At 36.1% G+C, this 19425-nt stretch overlaps 1 protein-coding gene across 1 annotated transcript; it reads left to right on the top strand.

Annotated features, from left to right (window-relative positions):
- The first annotated feature begins 3604 nt into the window (after positions 1–3604).
- On the top strand, positions 3605–12571 carry LOC140771154 (putative disease resistance RPP13-like protein 1). Its single transcript, XM_073112579.1, has 8 exons — positions 3605–3770; positions 7273–10690; positions 10835–10903; positions 10982–11029; positions 11110–11181; positions 11262–11327; positions 11412–11486; positions 11565–12571. Exons 2-8 carry the CDS (start codon positions 7334–7336, stop codon positions 11607–11609), a joined length of 3732 nt encoding a protein of 1243 aa, XP_072968680.1. The 5' UTR covers positions 3605–3770; positions 7273–7333; the 3' UTR covers positions 11610–12571.
- The last annotated feature ends 6854 nt before the right edge of the window (positions 12572–19425 follow it).

Genomic DNA, 19425 nt, shown 5'->3' with positions numbered 1-19425 from the left:
GTAGAGTGTAAACCGTAATTTTATTAAAAGATATGGTGTCATATCTACAAGAGAGTTTTATCGTATTATGATATATTATACATTATGTATACAAATTCTGTTTTGACCTCCAACATAATTATATGATTGTATGATCAAGTTGAGCTACTTCACACTCTCCATAAATCCATCTCTTTCAAAGTAAATGAGGTAGGTGCCCTTACCAAACTTGATGAACTCGAGGCTCCACACTCTTGAAACTCCTTAACCTCCAACCATTAATGGCTTTATCCATTATTATCTTCTCAGCAAGGCATTCGCAGTATTCCTGTTAGGCATCTTGTTAGCATCTAATCAGTAGACTATTTTCTCCATCACAAGATCCTTCAACAAAGGGATGTGGTAGGGGTGGCAATCGGGTCAAGTTAAGCAGATTTGGGTTGAGTTAAATTTGGGTTAGGTTAACTTTACTTTAACACGAACACAACTCAATTGATAAATGGGTTGCATTTGGTAAACATGAACACGACCCAATTAATAAATGGGTTGCATTTGGTAAACACGAACATGACCTGATTAGTAAACGGGTAATACGACCCGGCTAATCCGTTTAATAAACGGGTCAGGTTAACCCAACACACTAACACGACTTGTCTAACCCGTATACTTAAACGGGTCATATTAACCCGACATGTTAACACAACCCGTCTAACCCATTTAATATAAATCTTATATAAAATTCAAATATTTACTTATTTATCATATATAAATGGTGTGTTATACCAACAAAATAACCTATTTTCAACTCAAAACTCATACAACATCAAAATTACAATCATAATAATTCACCATAATTAAAATCCATAAAATAGAGTTGAAATTTTGTTCCAACTCTTAAATAGTGTATCATACATTCATACAAACAAAATAATACATTTCCAACTCAAAACTCATACAACATTAAAATTACAACCCTAATGATTCACTATAACAAAAGTTATCAATTGAGTTTAGAATAAAGTTCCAACTCTTAAATAGTATACCATACATTTATAAAAACAAAATAATACATTCCATTACAATCACATGACAATTAGAACAAAGTTTAAAGTTTACAATTCATTACAAATTACAAATAGTTTGAAATAAGCATGCACTAACATTAGGCCCACCATTCATTTACCAAATATCACGACCCTGTCAAAAGGAACAAAAGAGAAAGTAAGTCACAAACAACTAAAATATATGATATAGAGAAAAACTTCACTTACATTAGTCAAGGAGTATTCACCAGATTTAGATTTATGCATTTGAGCATTAATCGGATTCTATAACTTCACTTACATTAATCAAGTGAGAGCAAATCATGAAATGGAACCAAAACTAGGAAACTAAATTAAATTAAACAAAAATCAAGTGAGATGGATCTAACAAGAAATTTAAAAAATACAATAAAATAAATAATTAAATAATAATCAGTAATGAAACACTTCAAACTAATTAAAAGAGGGTGACAACTCTCCATTGTCAATTAAGAGGGTACAGTAGCTATTCAAACTAATCAAAATGCATGTCAGGCACAGTAGTTCTTTCTTCTATTATATGTTCCTAAAGTAAGAATGGGTCTCATATCTTTTGGGCAACTATGTTCTGATAAGCAAGCAGTAAAACATTATAATAAATTAGTAATTAAGCAAATCTAAAAGACCATTTAAATAGATCTGAAACATTGCAGTAAAAATATATTCATGTGCAAATATTTATAATTAAAATTAACTATTCAACACCTTCTCTTATTTTCCCACATTAACTTAATTAATCTTATGGAAACAGAAGTTAATGTTATAAACTTAAAATGGTTCAGAACATGGTGAAAAGCACTGAACAAGCTATAACTCCTATAACAAACTATAAACTCCGATAACATCATGTCACTAAATATTGTCTATAATGTCTATAAGGTGAGTTGTGAATATTCTGAAATTGATGCAAGCAGAATCCTTTAACAGCAATGCTAAGTGTAAGCATTGCTAACAAAATATGTGTGCAGAATCCTATTTATGAGTGCAAGCATGTCACTAAATAGTAAATAACAGCAATGCTAAGTGTAGGCATTGCTAACAAATATGTGTGCAAGCAGCCAAGCATGTCACTAAATTATCAAACTATTCCTTCCATTTTCTGGGTTATCTTTCAAGTGTATGGTCACTATCTAATGGTAGGAAGTGTAAAAAAAAAAAGAAATCCAATTAGCATCAGATCCAAAGATAGTAAGTTCTTTTTATAGTAAATAACAGATGCAAGAATTTCTTCATACTCAGTGTGAGGAGATCCAATGGTGTGAGAAGCTCGGGTGGCGTGAGGAGTGAGGAGTGAGGAGATCTGGCAGCGGTGTTATTCGGTATGAGTGAGGAGTGAGATCTGGTGACCGCGTGAGGAGTGAAGAGTGAGTGAGGAGTTTAGAGTGAGATCTGGCAACGGCATGAGCGGTAAGGGATGCCGACGTGTGGAGTAAAGGGTAAGTGACGCCGGCGTGAGGAAATCGAGGTAAGGGCCTAAGGGGCGACAACCGACAGCGTCGTTGCGCAGTGTGATCGGCAGATAGGGTAATAGGCATGGGTATGGGGCGACAGTTGGAGTTAGGGATTGCGGATTTAGTCACAAAGGTGATGCGTGTTAGGGTTAAAAAAAGTTATATATATATAAATGGCGGGTTGGTGGGTTGACCCAACCTGACCCAATTAATAATCAATTTAGGTAGGTTGACCCGTTTATGACACAAATCCGATTAATAGTCGGTTATTATGTCGAGTTATCGGGTCGGATCAATTTTTGCCACCACTAGGAGGCTGGAGTGAGGCAGCCCAAAATGCGCCCCACCCTGGAAAATTTTTAACTAAGAAAAATTATGTTTTTCGTCAATCTTTTCTCTTTTCTCTCTAAGTGATCCCATTAGACTAAAAATAGTAATAAAGGAGGATATTAAATCGATGCAAATAGCATTAGGTAAGTATTTACTTAGTTTTGAGCATATTATAGTTGTTATTTAATTGCTGTGATTAGTTATTAATTTTTTTTATCCAAGTGATTTCTCAGCTATTATTGATAAGGGTTTTGTTTCATTTACCTCCAATCAAATTGAAAATTGGTGATATAGAAATATACATTTCGAAAAGAAATCGTCGAAATATTAATATTAAAAATCTCCTATCTGATCTTGATTTAAGAACTAAAATATCTAACTACAATCAAGATATATAAGATAAAATTAGAAGAGTGTTATAAAGAGGTATATGTTAATCAATTAATCATAGTTTTTAAAATAAAGCTTGGTGTTATATCTTAATACTTTATGAAAACATAGTAATAGGTCGAGAGATCTAAACAAAATTATTCCTAAAAGTTCTCCAAGCGATTAGATGATGTTTTTTTTAACCTTACTTCTCTAGTCAAAAAAAAAAAAATATATATATATATATATATATATATATATAAATTATAAGAATTTCTCAAGCGTGCCTATCACTTTCAGTCTTGATATTTGTGATGGGTAGGAGTCATGGAGAGTCACAAATATGTTTCAATAAGAATTACCCGATCTCCTCTAATCATTTGGCATCTCCGTTTATTTCTTAGAAAGAGGAATAATATGTTTCTTGTGGCAAAGGAGGGGAAGGTTGTCCTCCATGAAGTCCTCTCAAAACTTGACGACGAAGCATACGACGTGGTGATAACTTGCCAGGAATTCTCTATGATATTTACCTGAGACGCAGAGATTGCTTGCTTGCTTGGTATGATAACTTACATAATTTATAGTTTGAATTAAGCATGTTCTTAATCACTGTATTACTTATTGAGTAGACTTATAAATTTTGCACTTTTAGATGTTGTGGTATTCATTAATTCATGCTTATATATATGCTCGATCTATCTGATCGTACATCAATGAAATGTTTCTTGCATATTAAGATTCAAGATCTAGATTTTTTTTCTTTTGTTTTGTTAAAGAGACATTTATGATTCCAAATAGGGTTTTAGTATTGTAATTTGTTCTCGTTGGTTGTTGTCTACCTTGCTAAGTCTAGCCAAGAGGGTAAAATGCTCTTTTACATAAAAAGAACTTATAATGCCACCTATATGCTATTTATCCAAATGCCAAAGATGAGAAATCCACTTATGTCTTCCAAGATTTAATTTTCTTTGCTGCAACTAATAAAAGGAAAACAAAAATTATCCTATTTTCAGTCCAATCTGACCTGAAAAATACAAGAAAAGACTAATACTAGTTTTCCGCTGCCTTTCAATTTAATTTTCTTTTGTTATGGGTGGAAAATTCGGGTGTAGTTAGCAACTTTATAAAGCCAACCTTTCTGCCTAGTGGTATGATGACATGATTGGCATTATATTTGCTTTTGTTTCCTACTTTCAAGAAAGTGGCTTTAGGTGGCATTTGCACTAAAAACTTTTAATTATTCATAATAGCAATATTGGACCCTTAGAAATCAAATGTATTTATTTTTTACACCCACACATCTTTTTATAGTATGAGTGTGAGATGTGCACAAGAGTCTAATCTTGCTATTATAAAAACTTATAAAAATTTCTCGGCTTGAGGAGAACTAATTTATTGTTCAGATATATATTTAGTGATTACATGGTAGCAATTCTTTTCTTTTTCAATTTTTTTAAGAATGACTTGAAGTAGATAACACTTAGAAGACTTGATAAGAAGTGCAACCGAAACACCTAAACCTTCAAATACACGTGTAAACCGCATGGGTAAATCCTCCCACGCGATGCATCATATGACCCATCAGTACAAAGATTTCACAAGACACACAATAGCATAAATTCACCATAAATAAACTCAACCATAAGAGTTCGGATACAAGTTCCACAGGCCACAACAAGCCTTCTAAATATACATTCAAAATACAATGCTAAAGTCTAAAATACATCATCAATCATAACGCCCTCGTAGGGTCTTAATACGTGCCACCACGTGGTGAGCTTACAGCCCAGCGAGTACAATCCATACAATCTAAAATAATGAAATCACATATGTATATCCAATGTATGCCTATATTTGTTAACAATAATAATATGTTTGTTGAAATGACTTATCATGAGTTACTAAATCAATGCAATCGATAAAGATTATCAGTCATTATTCTAGAACATACTAGTTCCTAAACGTATCAAGATAAGTCAACATGGATAATAAGTTTGATACAATCTCTTACTCATACAAATCTCAATCATAGTGTTTGCATGTTATGCATAACAATAAAAGAGTAATTTAGTCATCTCATGCCTACCAAGGCATTAATCATGTTTATCATAGCTTACTAAGCTATTCACTACACAGGGTAAATACTCTCAAGAAACAATCATCCATCACATCTAGCGGTAATGCCATCAGACTAAGGACCCCGGTCGTAAGTCTATATCTCACCCTCTCTAAATCATCACCGTCCTCAGCGGGATAATTGGGAGCCCTTGGCTCATCAACAAAAGCCCTAACCCTACGTCGTTGGGTACCGCTAAAGTTATATCCCCGCCTCACAATCATGTTCTTCTATCATCATAATCTAATCCTAACTATGCAGTATAACTACCTGAATGCCACACAGGCTTCCGACTTCATGTGTAGGCCGCTAATAGTATAGTCATATAAGATACACTCTACCTTAACCTTGGATTGAGTGAGTAAGGGTACTGCCTAGTCAGAACTCGACTACTAATAATAGGTGGAAGTGGTACAGTGTCTATGATTGTATAAAGCAGATCATAGTCATCATCGTTACATTCTATATTCACAACAGATATATATGCAAGGGCATATCATACAGGATACATATAGACCATTATCATTTATACTTATGCTACATTAACATTCTCATAATATTATGATGAGCAAATTATCAATAACTACATATGTAAAGATATAACATGGTACACTAAATGCATGTATTAATACCGACATTTCCTACAGTGTCATGACAGGTATAATGACTGTAACTATATTATTCTAGACTTGTATAAACTCTACTCGCCTGGGGGTAGATTAGCGAACTAATATAATTAATTATCTTTTTAGAGAATTTATATTTAGATATATACAGTCAATGGTCTCCTAGGGTGAGTCTTATGTTATCCTAAAATTCACACTATAATAAGTTATCATTACGCGGGTTAGGCTAATTAAATCAGCTGGAAATTGATAAACGAGTTATAGGGTCCAAATGGCCCCAAATGGGCTAGACTGGGGGTATTGGGTTGGGCCCAAGCCCAACTCAGCAAGTAAGGAGGAAACAGCTCGTGGGCTGCAGTCCAAACTGCAACCCACGGGCTCCATGGGTTGCGGTCTAAATCGTAGCCCACAAGCCTTACGGGTCCATAGGCTGCGGTCTGAACCGCAGCCCGTTTACCTGATGGGCTCATGGGCTGCGGCTAGACCGCAGCCCACAAGCAGGGGCGTGGGTGGGGGGTTAAACCACCCCCACCCTTGCATGCCCTTCCCTTCCAAGGGAAGGAGACAGAGGGAGGGGAGGGAAGGCCCACAGGGCCAGCGGCGCAACACGAGGCCGGCGGCACGGCCACGAGACTGACGAGTAGGTAGGGAGAAAGAAAAGAAAGAGGGGAGGAGGGCTCGACGGCGGCGGGCCGCGCTCCATGATCGACGGCCAGGTGGGGGTCCTTCCTCCCTTCATCAAGGGCTCGAAGCCTATCTAGGGAGGGTTTCTCTCCTCCCACCGGAGCCCTCGGACCGGCGGCTGCCGAGGACGATCGTGAGAGGGAGGGGAGCTAGCTATAGAGATTTAACGACGAGGTTGAGGCTTACCGCGATCCGCGCGCTCGGCTTCGTCGGCTTCAGCATCGGCAACCCGCGAGAGAGGGAGAGAGGAAATGAGGTGGAGGAGAAAATGTGTGTGGGGGGGGGGGGGTTGGGATGGCTGCAGTGAGGGGAAGATGGAGATGAGGGAGGTGGGGAGGGTGGCGTGCACGGCAAGAAAAGGGGAAGAAGGAGAAGAGAGGACGGGGGTGGTAGGCACTTGTGACGCTCAGGGGAATTTTTTTTTTTATATATAAATTGGGGTGTTACAGCAACTTTGTTATTTTTAAATAAATATTGAAGTAAACAATTTCTATACTGTGATTACATGGTATGTCAAATAAATTTTTATATGTAAAAAGGAATAGTGCATTTGATCTATCTAGATTCCTCACTCATGTACCCTTAGCTTTGCCATCTCCTATCTTGTTCAATAAATGTTGGATGCTCTCTTGTAGTCTTGTGGCCTTTGTTCTCATCGTAAAGAGAGGAAAGAAATTAAAGGCCATCACCTACTTCATGGCTGAAATGGCGGTTATTGGGTGGTTCGTCTCTCCTACCATTAAGGAGATGATCTCTAAAGCCAGGTCCTACTTAGGGACCCTATACAATTGGAATACTCGCATGAAGAATGACCTCGAAAGGTTAGATACTATTATGATGGAAATCCTTCTTGTGGTCTCTAATGCTGAGAGGCGACAGATCACTGATTCCAATCAGGCAATACTGTTGCAATTTATGAAAGATGCAGTTTATGACGCAGAGGATGCCTTGGATGAGTTTGACTATCTGCTAATACAGAGCCAGAGCAGAGCGACAAGCTCTGTATCATGTTTTTGGGATGCCGAGAAATATTTACTTGGTGCAAAACGTTTGCGAAAAAACTTGTCCAAAGCCCTCAAAAGCTTAGAAAGAGTTAAGTCTAGTGCAAAAAGATTGCTTGACGTGACAATGCTCGAAAGCATAGTGCAGCAACCAGGGATCATGCAGGGGAGACCGACTAGCTCCTTGCCCTCTCAAGATGCATTTATCGGACGAGATAAACTGTGCGAGGAGATAATTAAAAGACTAGTGGAGTCATCATGCAATGAAGCTGAATCTAGCAGTAGTGGCCATGCTGCTCCTATTGTCCTTCCAATTATTGGAGTCGGAGGGGTTGGGAAGACTACACTTGCTCAACATATTTATAACGCTGATCAGGTTGCAAGTAGATTCACAAAGATCTGGATTTGTGTTTCAGACTATTTTGATGAAATGAAGCTCACCAAGGAGATCCTAACCTATGCATCAAAACCAAAAAATGATTTTGACATCAATAACTCCAATTTTAGCAAGCTTCAAGAGGAGCTACAACAGAAATTGGAATCAGAAAAGTACCTTCTTGTCCTTGACGATGTGTGGGATGACCCCGACCCAAAGGTGGGGAAGCAGGAAATCAAGGATCGGTGGATGAAGTTCCTTGCGCCTCTAAAATGCAATCGAAAGGGAAGCGCTATTCTGGTGACAACTCGTGTGGGTTTAATGGCAGAAATATTGTGTTCTAAAAAAAGTGAAATATTTAATTTAGAAGGACTAAACGGTAATGATAGTTGGCGACTCTTTAGTTCACATGCATTTCCTCTAAACACCGGTGATACTCCCCAAATGAGAGAAATTGAAAGAATTGGAAAGCAAATAGTAGAGAAGTTGAAGGGCTTGCCTTTGGCGCTAAAGGTTGTAGGAGAGCAATTGAATGGTAACCATGACGTGGGAGAATGGAAAGAGGTTCTACAGAGTGGCCTCTCTGATGATATCATGAAAGTTCTAAAGTTGAGTTATGAGCACCTACCAAGAAATCTACAGCAGTGCTTTGCCTATTGCAGCCTATTTCCTAAAGATTGGCTCTTTGAACCAGACTGGTTGGTCCAAATGTGGATAGCACAAGGCTTCATTCACCCTCGAGACGACGGAACTAATGTGACACAAGTAGGAAAAGAACACTTCACAGATTTATGCAATAAATCATTTTTTCAGACACTCAAACGAGATGGCAAAACATACTATGTCATGCACGATATGATGAATGACCTAGCTCTATCTGTTTCAAGGAGAGAATGTTGCCGGATTGAGAGCAATGATTGTGGAGACATCCCATCAACGGTTCGTCATCTATCTATCACAAATAAGCAAGCACACCGACTCGAGAGCATGGTTGAAATGAGAAACTTGCGCACGCTAATAGTCTTTGATGCATCATTTTCCTGGATTTGTTCAAAGGTTGCTCCCAAAGATGACATGTTTGGAAACCTAGTAAGTGTACGTGTACTAGTCTTGACTGGATATTGCATGAAGCAGCTACCGAGAGTTGATGGTCTAATTCATCTACGCTACCTAGCTTTACCAATTACCCATGGTGAATCATCCCTTGATGCATTCTCTTGTCTCTACCATTTGCAAGTGTTGGTCATACATCATCACTCTTGTGTAAACTGGAATAGTGTTATTTTTCCTCAGAAGATGAACAGACTAATCAATATGCAGCATGTGTACTTTAATGGAGCAATCGGAGAATTCCATGTCCAAAAGAAGAAAAGTAACACTTCTGGAGTGTTGAAAGACATCCACGGGGACATCCATGGGAACATCAGTATTAAATCTCTTGAGAATATTGTAAGTGAAGAAGAGGCTTGCGAGGCCCGGCTAACTAGCAAGGATCATATAAATCTGTTATCTTTGGAATGGAGTCCCTCTAATCATAGGAGTTGTGAGCATGAGGCGGAAATACTTGATAGCCTGCAACCACATCAAAATCTTGGTGCGTTGACTATTATGGGTTATGGCGGTTCAAGATCTCCCTTCTGGTTGGAGATAAATTGGTTCTGCAAGCTAACCTCGCTATATCTGGATAGCTGCAAAGGGTGGAGAGAACTCCCACCTTTGGGACACCTTCCATTCCTTAAGATTCTAGGCATAAGAAGCATGAATGCACTAACTCATGTAGGTTCTGAATTCTACGGCAATGGAGAGGTGAAAGGTTTTCCAGCTCTGGAAGAGTTGAGGTTTGAGGACATGCCAGAATGGGTAGAGTGGAGTGGATTAAGAGGCACTCGATTGTTTCCTTCACTACACAATTTGCAGATTTACAGTTGCCCAAAACTAAAGGAAATGCCTGCATTTTCTCTTCTCCTAGATAAGAGAATATTGACCATTCACCCCGAATATTTTCCGTTTGTAATGTTTTATCTTCCAGGGATTGAAGATTCTAAAGGATTACTTGCTAATAGCATCACTTGCCTTACCATTATGCATCCTGACAATCTAAAGGCTATTGAGGAGCTCAACATCATCGAAGGTGGTGAGCCCATGACAGTGAAGAACTTCAAAGAACTCATCTCCTTGAAGAAGCTCAAAATTGAAAGTAGCTTTTGGCTGTCGTCATCTCGTGAAGTTGATCTTTTTCCCCAATCGTTGGAATCTCTTTGCATTAAATCATGTCGTATTCTGCCTGATATACTGTCTGGATACCAAAATCTTGAAAGAGGGTTGCCATGGGCATTGGATTTGCAGCACTTGACAAGACTCGTGAAGTTGGATATTATTGATGGTCGGAACCTAACAGCATTAACAGGGGTCAACACCCTCACGTCTTTAGAAGAGTTGCTCATTGTGAGTTGCAATGATCTCTTATCCCTCCCATCTGAATTGAGCGGCCTTCGATCGCTCAAGAAATTACATGTAGCAGGATGCAGGAAGCTAAGATCACTGCCAGAGAATGGCCTACCCTTGTCGCTCAAAAGTGCTTGTATTTGGCATTGTCATCCAATCCTACAAGAGCAGCTTGATAAGATGGAAGGCCCAGAATTTGACAAATTTGATAGATTCGTCAAGTTGAACAAGGTCTCTCCTTTTATCACTGTCTCTGTTTCCATCTCTATCAGGTTTTCAAGTGGTTCCACATCAAGAGACGACATACCTGGGAGGCCAAACTGACCAAATAACACTTTCATAGATTTCAAATAACATTTTCTGTTAGTTTGGCAGGATGGATTTATGCGGACGCTTATAGAAAAGTTCAAGTTGGACAGAGAACGTATTCTTTTCAAATATGAGGTAATGCAGTATTTGGGATAGCAACAACCATTTTTGTTGTTTTCGTGATTTTCATATTATTTTCTGGTGGTTTTACAGGATAAAGTTCTACTATTCCAGTTATTAGCAACATTAGCTGCGGATGGGGTAATCCTTTTGTCGGAAAAAGCTTATATCTTGCTTTCATTGTTTCGTGCGTTTCATAACATTTGCCACTAGTTTTGCAGAATCAAACTAAGACTGAGCTGGTGAAAATGTTGCATGATATAAATACATATGATCGATCAAATGAAGTCTTGGTAATCCATTACCACAAATAGCTATCTCTTACTTTTGCTGCTTTCATAAACTTGGATAACATTTTCTGCTGGTTTTCTAGGCTGAACGAATAAGGATGTTTACAGAAACGTTGGAGTCCATGAAACTGAGTTTAGCTGCAGATGGGGTAAGCTTTATTGGAATAATATATATATCTTAACTTTTTTTGTTTTCGTGAGTTTCGTGGTTACATTTTCTGGTGGTTTTGCAGAATGAAACTGAGATTGAGTTGATAAAAGAGTTGATTATTCATCTTCACCAAATACAGTGCTCAAATCCATATTGGGTAATCCATTGCCAAAAGAGCTATCTTACTTTTGTTGCCCTCGTTAACCTGATTAACATTTTGCTGCTGGTTTTGAAGGATGAAAATGAGACGGAGTCCTGGGAACTGGAGCCAGATCAATAACAGATTCTTGCAGAATTCTACTTCCTATGTGCTAGACATCTACATTCTTCTCAGAGCATTAACTAAATATGTTGTTATCCCGGGATTTGGTTTAAGAAGGTAACTGAAATTCTGATAGAATCCATTTGAGAGGGTGGATCTCGGCAAGAAATACCCAAGCTGCAAAGACATTCTTAACTTGTAGATGGTAAGATACTGTTAAATAAATGGTTTATGACGTCCACTGCTTGCATCTTATTTGTGTATCTGTTCCGTATTTCTAAATTGTTGTTTTACCGTGTGATATCATTTTCAATAATGTTGAATTGTCAATTTGAACGAACAACATTTATCCTGCACAGTTTCGTACCATAAAATGTTGCATAAGTTAAGAAAGCTATGCCCAATCTGATAGACAGCAATCAATCTAAATAATAACAATACCAAATGTAATAGTATTACTTTCTGCCGGCACTAGCAGGGTGTTCTGCTAGAGATTGGATATTCCTCCTATTGCGGAGAGGTCTTTCCACACCGCCTTTGACAGCTTGTCTCCTTTCCCCTCAAGCCAAGGCTAGATGGAGGGGAGTGGCTTCTTCCCTTGGTGGGTTCTCTTCCTCTCTCCCCTCTCTCTCTCTCCTCTTTTCCTTCCTCTCCTCTTTCCTCTCTCTCTTACTCCCTCTTTCTCCCTTGTTATCGTCTGCATCGCATCTCCTCTCTCCAATTGCTGCGGTCCATCTCGCCTCAGTTCCCTCCTTGACCTTCCGTGTTGCACTGTCTCCACCAACTATCGTGGAACTTGCCTCGATCCCTTCCTCAACCTTCCGTGTCACCACCATCTGAGCCGATTGCTATGTATCTCACTGGCTCCGATCTGGACCCCGTCCATTCCAGCCTCCAATGTCTCAGTTTGATCGGTCTCAGCCTCGCGTCGCTTCATGTTCCACCTCGCCCCGCTTCGCTTTATGTTCCACCGCTCCTCACTTCCAACTGATGTTTTTATCTATATTCTGATAATGCAATTTCTTTATTCGTGGATGTAATCGGCAAACTTAGTCACTCTCTTCCCCTCCCCCATTGTTTCCTTTTTTTTTCCTCCACCGATGCTCCATATATATATATACCCGGAGCTAAGAGCTCGGTGTATTCCGACACATCAAGCTCCATATTTATTAAAGTAATAATTTAATATATATATTTATATTATTTATTTTAAATTATTTAATATGTTATCTTAGTATTATTATTTTTTAAGAAAAAATATATGGTTAGAAAACTCTCATTAAGATCTTTAAAATAAGACTAATATCCAATAGTTTTAGAAATAATTTTAAATTACTAATTTTTTTATTAAACACATCGAAATTATATTACATAAAATAAACATCGAAATAAGCATTACATGTCATTAACTAAAAATATCACTAATTGAACACTTATGGTACTGATTAAATGACGATCGATTGCTCAACATAGGAAGATCTAAAATAGAGACTCATTTTGAGCTTCGAAATGTACTAATTGAACACTATGAAAGAATATAATTTCTAATGTAATTTTTATTTGATATATTTCATGTTTGACATATTTTATGTTTGATGTATTTCATATCTGATGTATTTTGATATTTAATATTTATATTAGAAAATAATTTTAAGTAATTATATTTTAGGACACATTAATTTTAAATAATAATAAAAATATTTATTTGATAAATAAATAAAATATTAGACTCATTTTAAAGTTCTTGATGAGACATTTCCAACGGTACTATTTTTATTAAAAATCGATTAGCAAAAATAATTATATATTCAGTTTAACTAAGTAAATTATTTAATAAAGAATACACAGGGAACTAAAATTATTGGATGCAATACTTACCAGGCAATTTGGAATGTTAAAAACCTTAGAGTAAAATGGAGCCGGGCTCCATTTTTTTCGTAGGGCTCCAAATTTGGATCTAGCAATGGATCCCGGTTGGAGAAGCATCGGGCTCTAAATTCCAAATTTGGAGCCCGATTAGAGTTCCTCTTATATGTTCTAGGTTCTGTTCTTAGATTCACAAGTCTACTTAAATAGGGTCTTCCTGTGGTTTTGTTATATATATTAATTTTTGCCACTAGCATCCCTGTTTTCCTATCGTGGGCTTGCTCCTTTGTTGAGTGCTTAGCCTTTCAACGCTCATACTATTATATTTGTATTTGCTGCCATAGTTGTTTAAGCATGAGGCTTGCTTCTATAGCGTTTACTCTATTTTTACTTTTCTTATTATGCTTAAGTGCTTGTTCTCAATATTTTGTTTTTACTGTTGTTTGTAAAAAATCAATAATACAGCCAAGTGTGGGTCTTATTCTTAGGGCTCTTTCCCTATTTTCCCTTTTTCTCATGTATCAAGTTGTAATCGGTTGATTAAAATTAGTGATATGGTCAATCTACTAACTTTCTCTCAAAAAAAAAAAAAATAGCAATACCAAATGTCAAATGAAGTAGAGAACTAATGTAACACCCGCCACCAAACACGTGCCCTCACATGGGTAGAACCCACATGATTATCACGTGACCTGTTGGTCAATATTTTAACACAATATATAAACAAAAAGTCCATATTTTTACAAATAAAATAAACAAAGAAGATCACAACACCAAGGCCATAACAAACCAAAAATATGTAACCATAAAATATAAGTCAAAGCCCACGCAAGCTACAAGTCATCTAGCTTAATTTACATTAATAGAATAAAAATAAGAATTAAAAGCCTAAAAGCCGGTCTTTGCCAAATTCTCTACGGGCCCGGGGGTTATCTACTAATCTAAAAATATTTTCACTAAATGGTGATGAACATAAAGCCCAACAAGTATCCACTACTATAGTCTAAAAGTAGTGTGATGAAAGATACAATAATAAGTAAATTAGAAAATACGCATCATGATCAAATAGAATGCATCAGCACTACATACCCGTCATGTCATCCAATGCACACATGCTTTAGCAACCGATAACCTACCACACATCATCTAGATTATCAAGTCCTCAAAGTTGAGTTAACAAAGAGCTCTGCCCAAAAGTCATGTAAATGCTACATCATATAGCATGCATCCTCTTAGACTACCAAGTCTATAATTTAAGCTCTTGTAGAGTTATGCTCGTAGACCACATCATCATTTCACACCCAACCACACGTATACCCCCAAGGAAGGGTAGAAAAATTTGACAAGATTCTTATAGGCGATTTGCAATAAAAAGCCCCTCCATTATCGAATTGATAGAAATAACCCCTCTTATTATTAAATTATAATTTTGAGTTATTTTTACTGATTTAGATTAATCTTTTCTCTAACCCAACACAACCATTTAATCTAATATATCTAATTAATTAAATTTTTAACCGCTCAAACCCCTTTATTTTCTTCTTTCGGTCATTTTCTCCTCACACATCAAATTGGTTTTCTTTTCTCTCTTCACCATCAACCCCAACTTCCTCTCTCAGCGCCGAGCCCGTCTTCCTCTTCTTTCTTTCTTCTTCTCTATTCTCTTCATTGACCTTCCATTCTCACGTAACGTATGCATCAACTATAATATTTTACCTTAAAGTTGTTTGCATCAAATCCTAATACATGCATCCAACTCTTCTTTGTTCAATTCTTACTCTCTTCTCTTTTTCACCATTTTCACTATTTCTTTTGTTGATCTTATGACTCCTAAGCAAAAACGCAATACAAATCCTGAGGTTAATTTAGGTAATTAGTGTTTTGATTAATATTTATTTTCACTTTATTTCTAAATTATTTTGTTTATAATTGTTTGTTCTTCCTTATTTATTAATACTTATGTTTAATTTTCATCATTTTAGTCAATTGTTATTTGATATCAATAATTCTGCAATTGCGCATCTTCGTTAGTCCCTCTCATCCTTGATATTATAAAGTTCTCAGTGAATTATATATGTCGATGTCAGACTAAACTAAACCTAAAACTTAGGAACCTAGAAATAATAAAAATATACAGTAAAGACAGAAGCTTTTTCAACTCACAAATAGTGGGGAAAAACTCAAAAGAGAGTCGCATTGGGAATACAAAGACTGAAAGATGCACATTTTCTAAAACCATTCAACATCCTTAAGCCAATGAAGTGAAACTAGCTACTGTAAAATTTCATAATTATTTCAGATCTTACTATCAAAGTATCAAGGTTTCAGCATTTCTCTTTAATTTTTCACCCAAGCATTGGACTTTCTAAAAAATTGTTATAGTTGTAGCTCAAGTTTCAAATGAAATTTAACTAAAATATTATTCTGATCATGTTCACATTATCTCATCACCAGCATGTGAGTGAAACAAAACATGCCAAAGTTTCCATTTCATTGATCCATAATTTTTTATGTGGAGTATCCCACATTCACATTTGGAGGCACTAGATAGCATGATCTGGTCCAAAATAAAGTGTTTCAAACTGCATAAAATCTACTACATCGTTTATCTACACAGATATTTTTTTACATTAAAACTAATTTAAGCTAATATAACTACAATAGTTTCTTAGATCTATCCAAGAATCCAATTATCTATGGTTTATCATAACATAAAAAGTGCTCCAGTGGCGAGATTACTAGATAGAATTTTGATAGAATAATGCAAGATGGAACTAAAACCTGCTAAAAGAGAATTTGTTCTACTAGCTATGTTCTACTTGAAGTGGCAAGGACTTGTTTAGCTATTAATTGTACAATATGTTTTGTTCTAAGTGCATATTTTTTATACACTAGATACACACATTCTATAATAGAATACACACCTTAACTAATATGAAAATGCATAATTTATATAGGTGTGTATTATTTTGTATATCAGATGCATGCAGACATTTTCTTGATAGAATACACAAAGTTTACATAAGAAGTGCAATATGCTATTTTAATAGTACAATATGTTTTGTTTTCTTTGTGTGTACACATTTTTGTAATAGAATGCGCACCTTGACAAATATAAATTTGCACATTTTGTAGATAATCCTAAAAGTAGTATAGTCCGTAGAATATGTAAGCAAGTAATACAAAATCCTAAGCAATATAAAAATTAGGAAATTTTGGCAAATATGAGTAAGAGGCAAAAATTAGGAGAGGAACAAAATGAATACACGGTATATCTATACTCTAGATGCTACACCCATGCCATCATAGAAGCAATAGAAAAATTATGAGAGAGCCACATAATAATATGCTGATGCATGCACCATTTGCAAGATTGTTTGCATTTCCTCATTTCCTCACGTTAATGCCAACATGTCGTTGGTGCAAAAGTTGGTTTCTTGTTAAATACACAAGAGTTGCTTCAAAATTAGGCATCTTGTCCTACTGCTAACATTACAATGGCAATGATTTTATGAAGCCTTTGGATGAAGATAATAAAAAATTAGATCATTTTCACTCTTAGGGTGTTGGAGAAGTTATCATCTAGTAATGTGGAGAGTGATATTAAAGATTTTATTTACTTTTTTATATTATTTATATTTAATAGCATACTTTTTCAAAAAAGTAACAACACATGTCCCTCAGGCCTTATGCATTATTTGGAAGATATTTGAAGGCCTTTCAAAGTATTCACATATATTTGTTTTTCAAGACTTCTTAATATAGTCTATAGCTGAGACATATAAGAGAGTAAAAGAGATGAAGAAGAAAAGGAAAGAAAACTTTTGTTATTTAAATGGTATCGTCGTCTTACTCACTTATTGGTTTTATAAGCATATTGACTTTGTGAAGCTGTCAAACAAAAACGTGTTCCCTCGGCTGTTCAAGTGGGTAAAAAATAAGGTGTTGTATTGATCCATAGTAAAGAAGAACCAACAAAAAATAAGGCTAAGCTTGGTGATGTTTAATATTTATCTTTTGTCAATTTTATATAAATATTATCAACCTAAATTAATTTTAGTTTCTTTTTCATGAATTCTTTACTGTAGGATAAGTAAATATTGATATATGCACATGAAGAGATGTATTTACTTGTGAATAAGCATGGTGCATCAAATGAAATGAAGAAATTAGCAGGTAGTGATTATTCATAATGGTGGTCGAGAGATATGGAAGGCGAAGAGGTGGCCTCCGAAAGGAGCGAAGAAAAAGAGTAAAAGAATAGGAGTGTGGGAAAAAGAACGGTATATAACAAGTATCTTTTCAATGATATGCAATTCTTATTATATTCTAATAAATATTTTATTTATTTTGAAATTTAGAATAGGTCAAAAAGGTGGGGGAGTCCTCAAAAACTTACATCTAGCCATTGATTAAAAATGTGAAGGAACTTATAGCGGGGCAAGCTAAATTGACACACGATATGTGATTGACATTGAGACTACTATAAAGATTCTAAAAAAGAAAATAGATATTTTATCAATGTCTTACTCGGCAACTGAAGAGCACACACAAGACATACAAACTTTACCAATTGTAATACTGGGAAAAAAATCTAGTGAAATTTTGCAAATCAACCACTAAAAAGCATTAAGAAGCATCACATGTTGTATCTAATATGGTGGCAATGGCTGACTTATTAATTGGCATGGTGACGGGTGACTTATTAGCTGAAAAAGAGAGCATGGCGAAATGTGTAAAATTTTTTGAGCTAATAGTGCAAATAGATACTATTACTTTACATCGAAATCCATATAATTTTAGAGCAAGGCAATCAAAGAATATTATAGTAGCCAAGTACAAGAAAAGTAGAAGTAAGAAAGAAGAGAGAAAAAAGTCTCCTTCTAAGAAGAAAAAAAAAATTAGAGAAGGAAAAAAGTTTGGGACTTATTTCAATAAGCTCTATTAAAATATCCCATCTTAAGAAATGAGTAAGGATTCTAGATACCCTTGAAAAAAGTTCGTCACTGATAATGAGCACAACAACATTTGAACGATGCTAGAGGTACAATATCAGTATGTAACTTATAAAACTTATTCATATTTTAGTACACTATACTCTTTTAATGTGTTACGATTTGACCATGTGGGTCAAGTCAGCCGAGTTGGTTGAGTCAAGTCAAGTCAAATTGATTTAGTTAGTTAGATTTTTTTAAATTTTAAATAAAACGGATAATCTGTATGTGGATTCGATCAGCTAGGACTTTACTCCTATAAATAGGACTAGACATGTGTTGATTATTATTATAAATTTGATAATTGAGTTAAGTTATTTTATTATCTCATCTTTATCTTTTACCATACTTGTTAGATTGTCTTTCTTTTTATAGGAGTAGATCTTAATCGTAGAATTATTCTAAGCTTCCAAAATAGCCACCATCTTCCTCCAACAGCCACCCTACTCTACAGTTGTCCTATTCTGACCTTCTTCCACTATTTTGTTTATAATTTTTTATCTCGACCTTAGATTCATGTGAAACAAGAGCCTAATAAAACCCTAGATTATGAGGCTACGACCTATAAAACTGTCATAATTTTCTTACATCCAAATTGGGCTAAATCTGGTTCATAACATTAGTATCAAAGCTGATGTTCCTCAGATAATGGATAACATGCAATCCAAGATGAATGAGAAAGGAGCAACCATGGAGGACTAGTAACTCATCTATGTTTCTATGGGTTTTTCTCTGACATCAGACGATGAGCCACTAGCATGGGCAAAGGCAATACTTAGAGAATTTTTGGCTGCCAACATCATCTAGCAAGGACGACAAGCCATCGGCTTTAACAAAGGTTCTATTGGCCGCGCAACACCATCTAACACCCTAGAACCGTCGGCTAGAACAAAATCAATAGTATCGCAGCTAGAAAACTCCACCCATGAAAGAGGTGGAGGGGATCACCAAATTGCGGCAACCACAGGTCCTCC

Source organism: Typha angustifolia, chromosome 11 (genome assembly GCF_048772165.1).
Source record: "Typha angustifolia cultivar Huaian chromosome 11, ASM4877216v1, whole genome shotgun sequence".
Taxonomy (NCBI): domain Eukaryota; kingdom Viridiplantae; phylum Streptophyta; class Magnoliopsida; order Poales; family Typhaceae; genus Typha; species Typha angustifolia.
Note: the sequence above shows the minus strand (reverse complement) of the source record. Positions and strands in the feature narration are given on the sequence as shown.

Bases quoted from the DNA above. Each gene is read 5' to 3' on its own strand.
- LOC140771154 (XM_073112579.1), top strand. From the start codon at position 7,334: ATGGCTGAAATGGCGGTTATTGGGTGGTTCGTCTCTCCTACCATTAAG. The intron at 11,030-11,109 runs GTAATCCTTTTG...CTAGTTTTGCAG, and splicing joins CAACATTAGCTGCGGATGGG to AATCAAACTAAGACTGAGCT. The intron at 11,182-11,261 runs GTAATCCATTAC...CTGGTTTTCTAG, and splicing joins ATCGATCAAATGAAGTCTTG to GCTGAACGAATAAGGATGTT.